We start from the raw sequence: 15285 nt of genomic DNA, 5'->3' as shown, positions 1-15285 counted from the left end.
CCTAAGGGGAAAATGGGTAGTTTGACCCCACAAGGATAGTGTTACCTAAAACCTGCAATGTGCATATGTGTAAGAGAAGCTTAACTTACCCACTATCTGGCCTCTGACCGTGTCGTTGTCATTGGGGCCCAGCTTATTCAGGTCCAGTCTCTGGTCTGCAGAGATAAAGGCACAGCAACACAACTCTTCATCAGCGCCTCCGTATGGGAACACCACTGTTAGAGTCAACAGTGAATGGTCTACACCAGCAAGAGATTTCTTTATCTGTCTGGCCTAACTGTTTAAAGGCAGGACATCCTGATTTTACGACAACATTGTCACTGCTACAAGAAAGACACCTCAAATCATTCTTAACAGGAGGGCCGAGGCCCAGGCCATTGACAGAAACCGACCCAGTTGGCACGCAGGAAAACCTCAGGGTAGACACAGACTGAGATACAGTAGAAGCCGCATCTAATCTGTCTATAAACAAGGCCCTCAGCCAATGAGAGAAGGCCTGAGTCAGACTAAACGAAGGGGTCTCCGGTTCTCGGTGCAGGCTACGACATGACCACAAATCAGCTCTAGCTGCCCTACTTCTCCACCCAGTCCTACTAAGATATCCTAGACATGTCGGATCCCATTTGCAGAGTCTTTGGTCTGGGTCAGGTTCAACAGAAGAAAAAACAGTCGTTTCCCGACTAAGTTGGCGTCATTTAATGCAGGGCTCTTCCTGGAGCCCCGAACCATTTCTGGGTTTTGTTTCTTATGGGGTTCTAACTTAACTGTGCTCACTTGTCCCAGTCTGAATCACTTGAGGTTAGAAGGAGAATCGAAATCACAAGTGTTTTCTGGCCCCGCAGGAGCAGAGTTGAAAAGACCCGGATGATCCGCTCGCGGTTCAGAAACACTGTCACTTCTGAGGCAGGAGCAACAAACGAGGACACAGGAGCAGGTTGCCAGACCAGGAGGGGGTGTAGCGACGGGAGGAGGGGCGTAGCGGGACAAGCCGCTTCCCACAGCTAATGAGACAACGCTCTGATTGCGCTCCGGGCGACTACCTCCTCACCGGTGTCTTCCTGACAGACAGCGCCGCAGACCAGGGATCTGTTCCGGATGCGTGTCTAGACTAAACAGGGAGCGTCTAGGGGTTACAGGGCTGGAATAGTAAGCAGCTTTTGCACAGAAGAAGAAAAGAGAGACGAAGTGAAACCGTATAACCCAAATCCTGCCTGCAAACATCTGAGGTGCATTTAAAAAAAGAAATGGGTTCAGAAGAAAGAGAAAAAACAACACGGAGGAACAAAAGAAAAGAAAAAAATACATGTAACCAAAAATACTATAAGAAAGGCAATATCTACAGAACACAGCACTGTGCAATAGTCTTAGGCCGTCTGAGCAAATTGTTTAAAGCTACTATATTTATCTGTCCAGCAATTGTTAATTTGCTCAAAAAAATCCTACTTAACATGTACTGAGATGGCTAGAACAAATGTCATTAAGATATTAAGCAACTAGGAGGGATGAAGACTGAAAACACAGTGGACATCAAAAGATGTCTGCAATCTGATGAACAGAATGTAAAGGTAATTTCCTTGAGAAAAATAGGGGAAATCCAGTGAAGTTCATGCTCAGCATCTGACATTTTGACTGTGAGGAATTCTTACAAAACATGTCAGACCAATCGTTAGCCTATATATTGACAACAATGACCCCAAACCCTCCTCAAAGGTGATTAAGACCTACTTGAAGCAGGATTCTGTAGATGGAACATTCACTGAATTATACTGGCCAACTCAATGTAAAAAAAGCAGCCAAATCAATAGAAGACTAATTCTTTTTAAAATATTTTAACACAGAACTTCATGAAAACTACACACCAGTGCTTTAGTTTTGCATTCTATGAGGCCAAAAAACCCAAAATAAAAACACCTGTTCTAAAAACTCATTCATTTTTAGTTCCTTTTCATTGTATGAGTTTACTTCAACGTTAGTGTTTTTATTTAAAACAAATTAACCACTGTTCACATAAATAGCTTTAAACAATCTTCTCAGTTGGCCTAAGCATTTTGCACAGTACTGTATGCAGACTTAACCACCAGTGAAAGAACAGTAGAAGTCTTCCCTACTGGCCCTTGATTCCAGACAGTGTGCATGGATATACTACAGTCACTCACCCATGTGTACATTTCAAACATGCTAGTGGCCTCCACACAGGCACCAACACCGGTTTAAATAAACAAGGAGCGAAATGAGACGAGAAAAGAGAAAGAATGGGAAGCGTGCAATTTGGAAGGCAGACAACGAGCTCTGAGGTTTGTGTGTATGGGCGTGCTTGTGTGCGCGTCACGCCACAATACAGGAAGTCGTAGAGAGCTGCTGAGCCAGACTTCTAGGAAACAGTTCGACAGCAGATGAAGAGGCCTCTAGAGACCATGGTAGCTGGACCACAGACAGGCGGGCGGGAGGGTGCACGGCGGGGGAGTTATATGAGGTTAAGTGTCTTGCCACAGGCGCTTTATGTTGTCAATAGGACTGTCGCTGTCACAGGCAGAGAGATGGTTCGATTGAAGTCTCCAGCTTGAGTAAAAGCAGGGCGGTTTGAGTTTGACAGCTTCAGTTAATATAGAAACTGGCCTGCTAATTCATTATATAGTACAGCAGGTGACAGTGAGAGAATAAATCTATGCTCTCACAGAAGCTTGCTGAAGAGGGCCCTGGTTCGTAACTACAGTAGCTAACCGCTTATGCTACAACTTGCTAACCGCTAGCAAGCGAGGTGAAACAAACGAAATGCACCTTCAGGCTAGGCACTCATACAGAGGCTGTGACCTTAGGCATAAAAAGAGAGTGTCTGAGACTGTCTGTGTTGTAGGAGACAGCAGGACGCGTGATAATGTTTCCCCCCCTTTCCCGTAACACAGGTGGAAACCCAGCGGAGGGTGTTTGAGCTGGCAGCACAGAGCAGGGGCGAAACATGCCACCTTCCTGGTGCCCCCCTTACTCTCTCTGGGGTGGGGAGGGGGGGGGGGTCAATGATGGCCGTCTCGTAAGGCTAGGCGGCGCCAACATGCTCTGTGCCCCAGACAGCCACCTGATTCTGGGACGCACAGGGAGGGAGAGGGCCAAGTGGGGCATCCACGGTGCCAGACACCCATATGGTCATCAATCAATAGCGTTTCATGGCTGTGTGTGCGCGCGCGCGCATGTGTGTCAGGAGGAAGAGAGCGTGTCCGTCTTTGATGTGGTTTAAATCAGACCAAGCGCTGGATAATGTGAGTGAAAAAAATAATGAATTGGGGTGGGGGGTGGGTGCATTTGACTCACTGCTCTAAGTTGTTTTTGCTGTCTGGACGGAGACCACCGTCGGCCGCACACCTCTCGCTCTCACAGAGCCACAAACAGTACTACCTCATACGCTTAAAGGAACAGACTAACACTTACAGCCAGTGTCTTTGAGGCGGTTGATGGCGTTGGAGAGCAGGCGAACACAGCCCAGGAAGCCGGCACCCTGCTTCTTGTGGATCTTCTTGTGGTTCCACACACTTATAGTGATAGAATCAGACTTCCCGATGTACCTGAGAGAGTGAGAGGTGTTTATTGCATGTCACACATAACACAGGACATCAGGCCCAGGAGATGGGGAAGGATGGCGAGACGGAGTCTTTGTGTGCATCACAAAATACATGCATCTTTGATGAGAATGAGAGACATAACATCTTAAGAGTGAGAGGGATAATCTTTAAGACGCATCACTGAACACACGGCATCAGACCCGCGAATGTACCAGCATGAAAGAGGGGGAGTAAGAGCGAGCCAAACAAACACCAGTTTGCTGATCTCTCTTTCACATAGGACTTGCTGATTCTTTCCTGGAATAGAATAGCCCTTTCATACAGACAAATGTTAATCCCATTTTTGTTGGCAGGAGTGCTTTATATTTTGATAGTCAGAAATTCAGAGGGATGGCAAATGTCTTACCATGGACGAAGTAGATCTTGGCCAGCTTCAGTGCAATGCTACATGCATTAATCATTTAGCTAGCTAATGTGTTGTGGTCCTGTACCCGAATTCAGCATGTATTACGGCAGTTTGGTGTTAACTATTACCTTAACATCCAGAAAGAACGTTTTTTGGAGGCTAGCATGAGGAATATTTGGTCAGACTTTTGTCCTTCCAGTGCAGTCTTCCAGTCCCCCCCATTTCTCTTATTACAGTAGATTGTCAGCTTCACACCACCAGAAACATGAACAGCCTTGCCAGATGTGCATCATCACTGTGATTTGTTCACCAAGCTCAGTGTTGTGTGTCAGGAACTCAGTCACAGCACATAATGCGGGAAATTAAGACTGGAAAATGACGGAATCAATCCCAACTATCAACATTTTCCCCACAGCAGCAGTGAAAACGCCAACGTCAACCTTACAATTACATTCATACTAAGCAGGAAACTGACCATCATTAAGTCAGTTGCCAAAAACAAATTGTCATTGTAACCAATATGCCTTTAAAAATATTATAATAGAATTAGCGGATGGATTTTGTGCTTTGTATGAAAGGGAATTAACATCTGTCATGTAAGATCTTTAAATACATCAGTGATTGTGCTAAAGTGCCTTGTCCCATTGCTGTAGTTGGGGACCTTCCAAAGAAACAGCTGGCCACAAATTCAGCAACACAGCACACACGACAGTGAGAGAGTCATTACTGGTGAAATTTCACCAGAAGGAGAGTCAACTCAAAATGCACAAAAATGAAATAGTTTTGACTCCAACTTGAAGACGCTTTTGGCTCATGGCTGAATGAATATAGGTGAAACACTCAGTCACACTGACCCGTCACAGACCATATGGAGGGTTCATGAGGTTCAGACTCTTCTATGACCAGCAATGTTACAGTGTGGCAACCATCCTTGATCACGATGATGAAGCGGTTCGAGTGTGTCTGGTTCACTGAGGTCAGCCTAGCCATCATGATTCAGTGAGGAAGTCCCCATGTCTTTCCTGCACCGCAGTCTACCAGCCAGACAGACAAGCGCGCACACACATACCACACTGACTGGTTTAATTACAGCTTTTCCACCACTGCTGCCAAGTCAGCACTCTGCCATGATCCAGGAGAAGAGTTTCCAGTAATGGGGTTTCCCAGAACACACAGAGACAAGGTGGACAAGGCAACGGTAAACATATGCCCCCCCATGAATGACGCACAGCACCCCTGAGTCAATCAGTGCCATCGTTCAATCAAAATTAGGCAAGTGCTGTCTGAGATATCCAACAGGTTAACACAACTCAATTCCCTGAGCATGTGTGCCAAATTTTGTTACAGTACAAACAGCATCGACTGATATATACTAAAACACGCTAGATTATGCATTGTATATAGATACTGGTCAAAAGTAGCCCCTTTTAGTAGGTACTAAAGTGAAAAACAAAGCAATCCATCCATAAACGCAGAATATCAAGACTTCCTACATTTGTTAAGTTCTTTTTCTGCCCAAAAGAAATCCATCATGGTTGACCTATGAGGCAAAATTGTTTAAGTATGTAACTTTGTGGTAACATGCCATGGTGCATGCCATGAATTCATTAACAAAGTGTTTACTGAACAATCAGCGTAATTTCATATTTCCCAAAATGTGATACATTTAATAAAAATTTGACAAGCAGGGGCAGAGATATTGCATGATACATGTTGTACGTACGCATCGTATTTTTTTTTGCGATGCAAAATCCCCTCCCTGATTTCAAAGACAGAAATGTACATGGCCATACTATAATGGGTAGAGTGAGGTTGTTTCGTAGCCTAAAACAGGTCTCTTCAACTTCTGAAACATTATTCGCAAGAGGATCAATCGACTAACTATTAGATTGAAAAAGAAACAAAAAATATTTTGGCCTTCCAGAACCAGACTTGAGTGGCCCTTGCCTAAATGCTGGTCTGATTTAGAATTCTGATCACTAACTGATACTAATATTTTATATACTGTACATTTTCACACTATGTTGCTTTTATAGGAGACACTTGACTTTAAATTCACATTAAATCTATTCTGTCAGTTTCTCATATTAAAAGCCTTGGATTGTGGGTTGAGAAATCAAACTGCTGTTAGAAGTAGAATCAGATAAAAAAAATTGAAATGGTATAGTCATTCCACCTTTGACATTGTGGTAGGAATGAACAGGTCAAAAACACGTATGTCTGGGTGTTGCAAACCCCAGAGTTTAGAGGGAAATGAGAGCAGACCAGACAGTGACCAAATGTCTGGGGCTTTGAATGAAGACAGGTAAACACAATTTCCTTAGTCAAAATGACTGCAAGACGCGTGTTTCTGCTCTAACATAATCAGTCACACACTGTGCTTGCACATGCACAGACACACAAACTCGCTCTCTCACAAACACGCAAGTTTCAAAACTGTGTAGACGTCTGGCTTTGCAGGTAGAGCCAGCGATTAGAACAGTGCTTACCACAGCAAATTAAGGAGGAAAATCCACTGAGAGAAAGAGACGGAAATCCACTAGTCTGCGCACCCAGCTAAGTATAGTCACATGATAACACCACAGAATGTTAGCTAAGTATTACTTATCGGAGTCAGTCTAGCTAGTCTAAAGAACTTCATTTAGTGGAAGTTTCCTTCAGCTCAAGTGCTCAGTGCAGAATTTGCCCATGGGCACAGTTCCAGGATCAGAAAACCCTTTCCAATCCGCAACCCTAACCATTACGGGTAAAACACTACACCAATTTTTTATGAATGTCTAGGCTGATGATGCAACAAGATTCCCAATTTAACGGTACGTGATTAACGGTGACTGGTGATCTGGCCTGGCAAAGGAAGACATCATTCATTCATGCCAGCCGGTGCCCAGTCATGCCAGCCAGCCAGCTAAGAGTGGGTTAAATGTAACACTGTAATGAGGTCAGATTGAGACATCTAGACAAATCAACACCCAGACAGTCTGGGAGACGACACGCTCATGTCCTCTCCCTGACGGCTGGCGAGACCAGCTCGGCCTTCTGGGACTTGACAGCATGTCAGCCACCTGCTCAAGGTTTCCTGGGCTCGAGAGGGAGGGGCAAGGAGAGAACCAGGGTGGAAAAGATGGGAAGTGAGGAGTGAGGTAGTTGGTAGAGTGGAGAGAGAAGAAGCCCAGACATTCAGAAGTAGTGGCTATATCCAGTGCTTGAAATCACAGCATCTGTGGATGATAAGGGCCATATGCACTGAAAAACTGCCAGATTGGTTCCTACAAAAGCCAGCGTAGGGGTGTGCTACTCTAAAACAACCCCCATATTCATGCTCTCTCTAGCCAGCTAGTTAGCCTCGGGGATATACAGCGCATTAGCATCCTATTAGCATTTCAGCGGGAGCTGCATTAACTGGTGCTCTAATGCAGCCTGCCCTGCTTCAGGCCCTGACACAAGGAATGAGAACAGAGCAAGGCAGACAGGCGCTTCCCAGCTCCAGACAGTGTCTCATCTAATATAGGTTTGTACTGCCTTTTCTCTCATTCCAGGGCCTCTTTCTGCAACATTGACTGAAAATCACCTAAACACCTTTAGCCTCTCCTTCCTACTGTCCAGTCAATAGACCAGAGAAAATCATGGTGATATGGAGTCCATGCAGACCAAGGACTGAGCGTGTCCTCTATTTTAGTGGGCACAGCCCGGAGTAGTGTGTACACTGCTCCAGGCGCTGTTGGACTACCCAGGCCTGCCCTTGATTGAGCTGGTCGTGTGCTGAGCACTTAGCCCATGTCTGGTCTGGGGGGGTGGGGGCAGTGGCAAGCTGCCAGCCAACCAGCTGAGGCTGGAGGCTCCATCTGCGATTGTGCTCCTGGGCATGTCAGCCATTTCCTGGGACAGAGCCCAGGGGTCAAGGGTCACAGGGGGGCAGCAACATGCATCAGGGGGGCAGGTTTGCGTGAGTGCGCGTAGATGCACGCGCACACACAAAATATCAAGTATGTCTTGTGACAAACACAATGTTTGACTTTTTTTCTGTTTAGAAATTGATAACGCAATCCCGTTTCCGTATATTACGCCCTTCCCAACACAGTCTTACAATTCCCTGTTAACCCCGCCCCCCATGTCTGGCCCTCTTTCTCCTCCCTGCTACTCGCTGGCAGAAGGCCCTTTGGTCCTGCAGAGATTCCTCCCTAGAACAGCATGTAAAACTCGCAGCTCCACATTCACGCCACATGGCTGGTTTTGGTCACACAGCCTCTGCGGTTTGACTGCGGCCTGCATCTGAAATGACGTCCTCTTCGCTGTACGCAGGGCACGCCCCTAAGGGGCGGGTCAACAGGAGGGTACTAAACAGGGAATAGGGTGCCATTTTGCACGGAGCCCTGGGAGGGGGCGGGCAGCGGGCCTGGCTCTCAGTGTCAAAGGGCCTCAGACGGCTTATGGTGGGTGTTCCTGAACAGCACGGGAAGGGAGGGAAATCCACTGCATTCCTCGAACGCTTATCATAGCAACACATGGAGACTGGAGACGCCGAGCCAGCCCAGTGAAACCAGACCGGCGATACTGTTGAAAGCCATAGTAAACACGGAGGTTGGGTTAGCAATTGTCGGTGGTTATTGGATCTCTATTATAGGAAGTGGCTTCTTTTTTTTTTAAGGAGACGACAGTGTGAATTTCGCAAAAAAATAAAATGGACCTCGTTCTCCTGAGGTCTCCGATGCTAGACGTTCATCCAATGGACAAGGAAATGATTACAGACTCCTTACTACTAGGTGCTTGCGTAGATCTGAACAATACATATTCCATCTGGTTCCAGGGCGGAACCAGGAATACAGGGTAAACCAAGAGTCCAATGGTCTCAGGTGGAGCCCTGGTTTAGGGACATCCCTGGGTGACTTACAGGTCGTAATGTTGGTTCCACTTGGGATCCAGGGTGTTCCTTACAGTGTCCGTAGAGTGGCATTGCCCCGAGCCGTCCACTACCACTTTGGCAAAGGGGTCAGGCAGCCCTGTGGAGGAGGAGCCAAAATGGAGGATTGTATTCACAACTGTGGATGGCATAGAAACAATGGAGTCAATGAAACTACAATGACATTACGGTTCATTCACCTAGCATGGAAATGAAATGTTACATCCACATGTTTATACAACACAGAGATTATATGATGCAGTTAGACCACAAATGGAAGATGAATGTGCAAATCAGATTCCAGGTAACTGTTCACACCCACACCACGGGAAACAATTAAATCAATAGATATACATTTTAGAACCGAAAAAGGATGTGCACATGTGTTTTACATAATGAGTTTCCATGCAACATGATGTGGACATTCGTCATCAGTGGACCAGTATTTACACCAGTGGTGACTCATCAAGATTACAGAAATAAGAAAAGCTCTATGTAGTTGTGCTTAAGAAGGCAGCTTGTTTCTTTCAACATCTGTCAATTATGCTGTTTCCCGGGAATCTGATAGCGCGCACGCGCACACACACACACACACACGCACACACGCACACACACACGCACTTCAGTTAGGTGTCTGCCTCCGGGCACCGATACCTCTCACAGGTCAAACCTGTTGAGTCACATTCACCCCATGCTGGCATGAGAAAGCAGGGACTTGGCGTGTCTGTGTGTGTTCCATTTACAAGAAACTGCGCCTTAAAGCCACTCATCCTTAGCGATCCACAACATGGCTCCGACGGGGACGAAAGCTACACTAACTTGGCGGTGGTGAACGCACTCCATAATTAGGTTGTTTTATCAAAACCACAAACTATGATAATAAGCCTCTGAGCAGAGGATGTGGGTGTGCTTTTGTGTCCCTTCTGAGGTATTTAGTTGCGATAAGTCTGTCTCACCAAGATATGAGACTAAATAATACATCCCCTGGTGTATCTGACGACGCAGAAATCCCATGGTTGATGACAAGGAGCCTACTGACTAGGAGGTTATGGAAGTTGTCCTGAAGACGGCCTAACAGATAAAACCCAGTTGAAATGACATTCACAGGTGCTGCAGGCGTCGGGACTGACTAGATTCTAACTCACGCCTTTGTCCATCGTTGGACGTCACCGGTGACTAGCTTCAACGTGCATCACATGTTCTGTGTCAGCTAATCCAGGCGTCATACTGAGCCTCCATGAAGCGTCACAGCCAGCTGACAAACTGACAGTCCCGTCCCAATGATGGTGGCGGGACAGAAATAGCACGCACACACACACACACACACAGGCACGCACGCACACACACACGCACAGGGAAAAAAGATCACTACTCACGGAAGAAGTCTTTCTTCGACAGGTTCTTCGCACACAGGACTGAAAGAGAAAAGAATGAGTGTGGGTTATACAATCATGGGAAAGTGATTATTACTTGATGCGGTGCAAAACAGATGTGTCTACACAACCAGCTACATACTGAATAAAAGTATGATGTAAAAACAGATGTGGCTACACAACCAGCTACATCCTGAATAAAAGTATGATGTAAAAATTGGCAGCGGAGCGTTGGATCAAATGTGGTGTCTGCATTGTTGGGATGGTCTGTGCCCATTACTATTATATTTTATCCCCTTTCCGATGAATGGCATTAATTCACTAAACCATAAAACCTAGCTGATCAGCGGTAAAGGGAGGACTGTTTGAAGCACCAGCAGGCAGCACCGCCACTCAATACATGTTTTAACCCAGGTACCCATTTGGAATGTAAGCTACGTGAAGCACAATGTGCTTTAGGATGCATGCTCTTAAACACATTTTTTGACTATTTCAGTTTTAGGTGGGAGCGCCTTCAAAAAAGAAAGTTTCAGCCCAAATTTGGGTGGATTCCTGGCTTGGATCGACTTCGTCGTCTGTACGGTTGCCACGAGTAACCGCAAGCCGGTGTTGTCCGTCAACCTCGTCTCCCCATTACGGGTGACCGGTTTAAGAGGCTTCCCTTTTAAAACATTGAGAAGACAAACATTCTTACCTAAATGAACGGAAACCCCAAGGTGACAGAAACAGCCATAGCCCACTCAAAATGAGTCTTTCGTAATCTTCCACCTCCAACCACCTCTGGAAATCTCTCACTACACGGCCTCCAAGTTTGCCAAAATGGGTCAAAGCCCACACACTTAAATCTGCCTAACCATGGCTACCCAGCACCCAGACAGCAGGCTAAGCCTAGAGAACAGTGGGATGTGATACACCAAAGGGATGTGACTGGAACCAGCGAGGTACCTAGTTGGCTGATCTCATCTGGACCGCTGGAGTAGTGCAGGTTTTTAAAGTCTGGGTATGGCTGCCCAGGCCGGCAGTAGGCAACTATAGCATTATGGATGTGACAGACAATCACACATTATGGATGACACAAAATGCATTCAAAAACAAAAATTAAGACAACTAAAACAAAAAACAGGGTTTTACATATTTATTTTTATTATTTTCTAATGTATAGCACGTTGAATTGCTCGGTGTATGAAATGTGCTATACAAAAGTTATTTATTAGAAATGTTACATGCGCAGGTTGACCTTACTGCACAGTCTGACCTTTATTACCAGAATTATCCATGACCCTTAAGGAGTCAAAGGCATGTCTGAACTAGATGGATTAATGGACAACCCGGAAAAATGAGGAAACAAAGGAAGGAGAGCAGGACGGGAATCTTCTTTCACCATATAACTGCTGGATCTCTGTCCAGGCTAATTTCCAGTGCCATAAAAATGTGTCAGTCACGCCTAAAGTGATGACATTAGCCTTTATTAATCCAATACTAAACCTGTCTACCACCACAAACCTATTGACTTACAAACATGGACACAAGTTGAAGGCTCCCAACCAGAAAATGCTGTTCTTTTTTTTTAACCATCTTCCAAAACACAGCTGGCTTTCAACTTGAAAAAAATTTATGTGAAATGGCTAGAACAGGTTACGGATGGCCTGCATTTTGCAAGTGCTTCTTACTGAAAGTTGAAGTATCCCCTGGGGCACTGAAAATGACGTGCGAGGCTTGCTGGTAAATGCATACGAGGTGATGCCTCAGTGGGACTCCGGGAGGCAAAATTCAATCTGCAGCTCAGTAACCAAAAAAAAGACTGAACCACTGAACTTTGCCTACAGAAGCCCACAACTCCAGTCTCCCTGAAGTAGGTGTAATCCCAATGCAGAGTCTGACTTTTCATTCAGACCAGAAACAGGCAAGGTATTATCCCTGGCATGAGTTGGGAGGACAGGACGGACAGGGAAGCTGATCCTTTGCCAAGGCGGTCCTGGAGAATGCACTGCTCTCAAACCCCACCACATTACTCAAAGCTGTGGAAGGCACGCACCGTCAGACGCACGCACACACACTCGAACGATCCAGTCACTCGGCAGTCATTATTTATGAAGGGTGAGGAGCGCTGAGCAGGAGACAGGGCACTTTCCATTCCCATACCAGAAGAGGCACACGCACGTGAGAGCAGCTTATAGCCGTAACGGAGACCTAGCCGCTATCTTTCAGGTTTGTATACACAGTAATGGTTTCAGATATAGGGCGCCTGGGAGGAGGAGGGCTGCTGAATGTAGGGCAGACAGTTTCATGATGTCTTCAAAATGAAGCAGGCCCTGAGTGTGTGTGTGTGTGTGTGTGTGGCCTCTAGACTTGCTAGAGGTCACGAGAATGTAGCCGCGAACAGTGGACTCATGGAGAGTACTCGGGCACACTATAAGTGCAGTGGATTGGCAAAGTAAGGACCACGGGGCAACTCTGGCCCTCAAGACGATTCAGTTTGGCCTGCTATAGGCTTGGGTACAAACTGAAGTATGGTAAAAATAAAAACATAACAATGCGGGCCCACTCGGAAACATCTAAAACCAGATTAAATGCATGTTCTAATAACGGCCATTCTGACCCACAGACGTACATGACGAAGACATCTGGATCTGGTAAACGACAGGGAAATTACAAAGACTGACGTGAACAAGAAGTCTGCCCACCACTGAAAAAGACTGGAAAGAAGCGCACTAGCTGGCCAGCAGACGGAGGTACTGACTCGGGCACACATCTTCATGCCTCCATCTATAACACAAAACATATACAGCATAAAAATAAAAAGTTAAAAAATGAAGAGCACTTAACACGGAAAAGAGAAGAGTCGGTCCCACACTTCTACCCAAACACACAGACATGGATGTCCTGGTGGAAGATTATACACTTGACAAATGTCACGGAAGAAAAAGAAAGCCACCAAAATGTGACCAAAATACATGGAGAATGACCCAGGGAAGCACAAAAACAGAGGTTACGGCTAAAACTGTGCCCATTTCAATCCAGACATCAACCACAATTACACAGCCAATCAGGCCAAATCACAACATCATGACATGGACAATCCCCGACACCAACCAAAACATACCGTGAAGACTACCAATTAGCTTGTCGGGGGGGAATTACACTGTGGGAGCCCACAGCTTGGCTACCAACCAATAAGAGCAACTGGAGGGATCCTACAGTGACTAAATGGACATACAGTTTCAGTGGGAAACAAGGAGACAGGGAAAATTGGTTTTGAAGATACCTACTGGAACGGATAGATGGGGGGGGGGGCAGAATAGAAGGCATCTTGTGCACCAGAGGCGGTGTCTTACCCCAGCTGGATCACCCTAGGCCACGGGGGAAGGCAAGGGCAAACTCCAGTACCCCTCATCCTAATGGCGCTTAAGGGATTACCGGCACCTTGCTCCAGTGTCTCCCTGACCATGATAAAATATCTGCCTCCTTTCACCACCCGCCTCATCAATGACCCCCTCAGAGAGCTTGGTCACCAGGCACGATGCTTCCGATGAACGGAGGCCATTTCAGATAAAGGGGCCGATGTAGTGGGAATTGTCAGGGTGAAAGGTAAAGCCGAAAAACACACACACACACACACACTTTCTCTGACGTGTGAGGCGACTAAAGTACGGACGCAATTTCAATTAGCGGTGAACGTGCGTACTAGCCAGCATTTTTGTATGAAATATGTCAGATTGATGTTCTGTGGAATTCTTTTGAAGAGGCCAGTCTCTCAATCAGCCAAACAAAAATAACTCAAAGGGCAATGACACTGTGTCACGACATGTATCCATGTCTCGGTGAACGCAACCATGCAGGACAAGAGGTGACTTCTTCATTGTTAATATGAGAAAGTGTGTGTGTGTGTGTGTGTTTGTAAGACACACTATATATACCCATTTGGATAGCACTAAGAACCACTTTGCCCTTTCAACTGCCATGCAGGGGCTACAAACTCTTCAACTCCATTTGAATTCTCCATGGGTTACACTTAGATATAGAAGATATACAGGAGTCTAGGAAAAGTAGCACACTAACACATGCTCACCATTCCAGAGAGACAGTTGTCTGTGGCGTCTGATTCACACCAATATGCTGCATAATTGATAAACAGGCGAACTTTTCACTGCCAAAAATAGGCCATCGCATATTCCCAAAACCATCCAGTTGAGCAGCTGAGAAGACCCATGGACAATGAAAATTGACCAGCATCGCATGGGGAGAGGGGTGATGTTAGCAGGAATTTCCTCGTCTCATAGTACTCTAGTGACTGCCTCAGGTTGCTTGGGCACCTCCAAAGCCAAAAGAGCTGTTCAGGAGAGTGAATGTGTGCAGTCTGAAACTTGCCGATATGACTTCCTGTTTAGAAGAGCCATGTGGGAAAAAGCTGAATGGACTGGCATGGACATCTATGAGGAAGGCTTTCCACGATCACCTTCCCAAGTCTTTTAGGAGTGGTTGCAATAAGACAGGGCTATAGAAATACAAATCTGATATAATCTAAATTGAGGAAAAGAAGTTGAAAAAAGCTTTAAGTGGGTAATTTTTTTAAATTAGTGAAACACTCCACTATGGCCCTCCATTGTCCTCCACACTCAACTAAAGCCACGTTCTAGGCCATTTGCACTGGAACCGATCAGCCTCCAAAGATGACTTCACTATCATGGTTGGCATAGCAATACTGACACAACTGATGTTCCCACATCCCCGCAGTCAGAAGCCTATTGGATATTCCATTTTAAGTGCAAACAGACCTGTCAAAACGTCCCGCCCCTCCATCCCCGCCCACAGGGCTGACACTGTCAGTGTCTGACAAATGACAAAGACGTCCACGCCAGCTGACAGTCAACCTGATCAACAAGAAGAACGCGCTTTAGAGAAGCTGCCGCGCTACAAACAAAACTGTCACAACAACGCCGTGTCCAACGTCAATCTAAACCTTGTGTTTCTGTCCCTCCGTTCAGTCTCCGCTGTGCAGAATGTATGTAAATATTATTGTGGTAATAAATATTACAACGGTCAACACACGACGAC

At 46.0% G+C, this 15285-nt stretch overlaps 1 protein-coding gene across 2 annotated transcripts in view; it reads right to left on the bottom strand.

Moving 5' to 3' along the window:
• The window catches only part of LOC105021636 (E3 ubiquitin-protein ligase SMURF2), a 51740-nt gene that overhangs the window by 19470 nt on the left and 16985 nt on the right, over positions 1–15285 (bottom strand). The window contains exons 2-5 of one of the 2 annotated variants that reach the window (XM_010889425.5): positions 10234–10272; positions 8849–8996; positions 3424–3557; positions 90–155 (exon numbers count right to left, since the gene is read on the bottom strand). In XM_010889425.5, the coding sequence (XP_010887727.3) occupies positions 90–155; positions 3424–3557; positions 8849–8996; positions 10234–10272 (387 nt within the window). The remainder of the gene's footprint in view (positions 1–89; positions 156–3423; positions 3558–8848; positions 8997–10233; positions 10273–15285) is intronic. The other variant, XM_010889426.5, reaches the window with a different exon arrangement.

Source organism: Esox lucius, chromosome 9, assembly GCF_011004845.1.
Source record: "Esox lucius isolate fEsoLuc1 chromosome 9, fEsoLuc1.pri, whole genome shotgun sequence".
Taxonomy (NCBI): domain Eukaryota; kingdom Metazoa; phylum Chordata; class Actinopteri; order Esociformes; family Esocidae; genus Esox; species Esox lucius.
The sequence above is the reverse complement of the archived record's forward strand: the minus strand, read 5'-3'. Positions and strand labels throughout refer to the sequence as shown.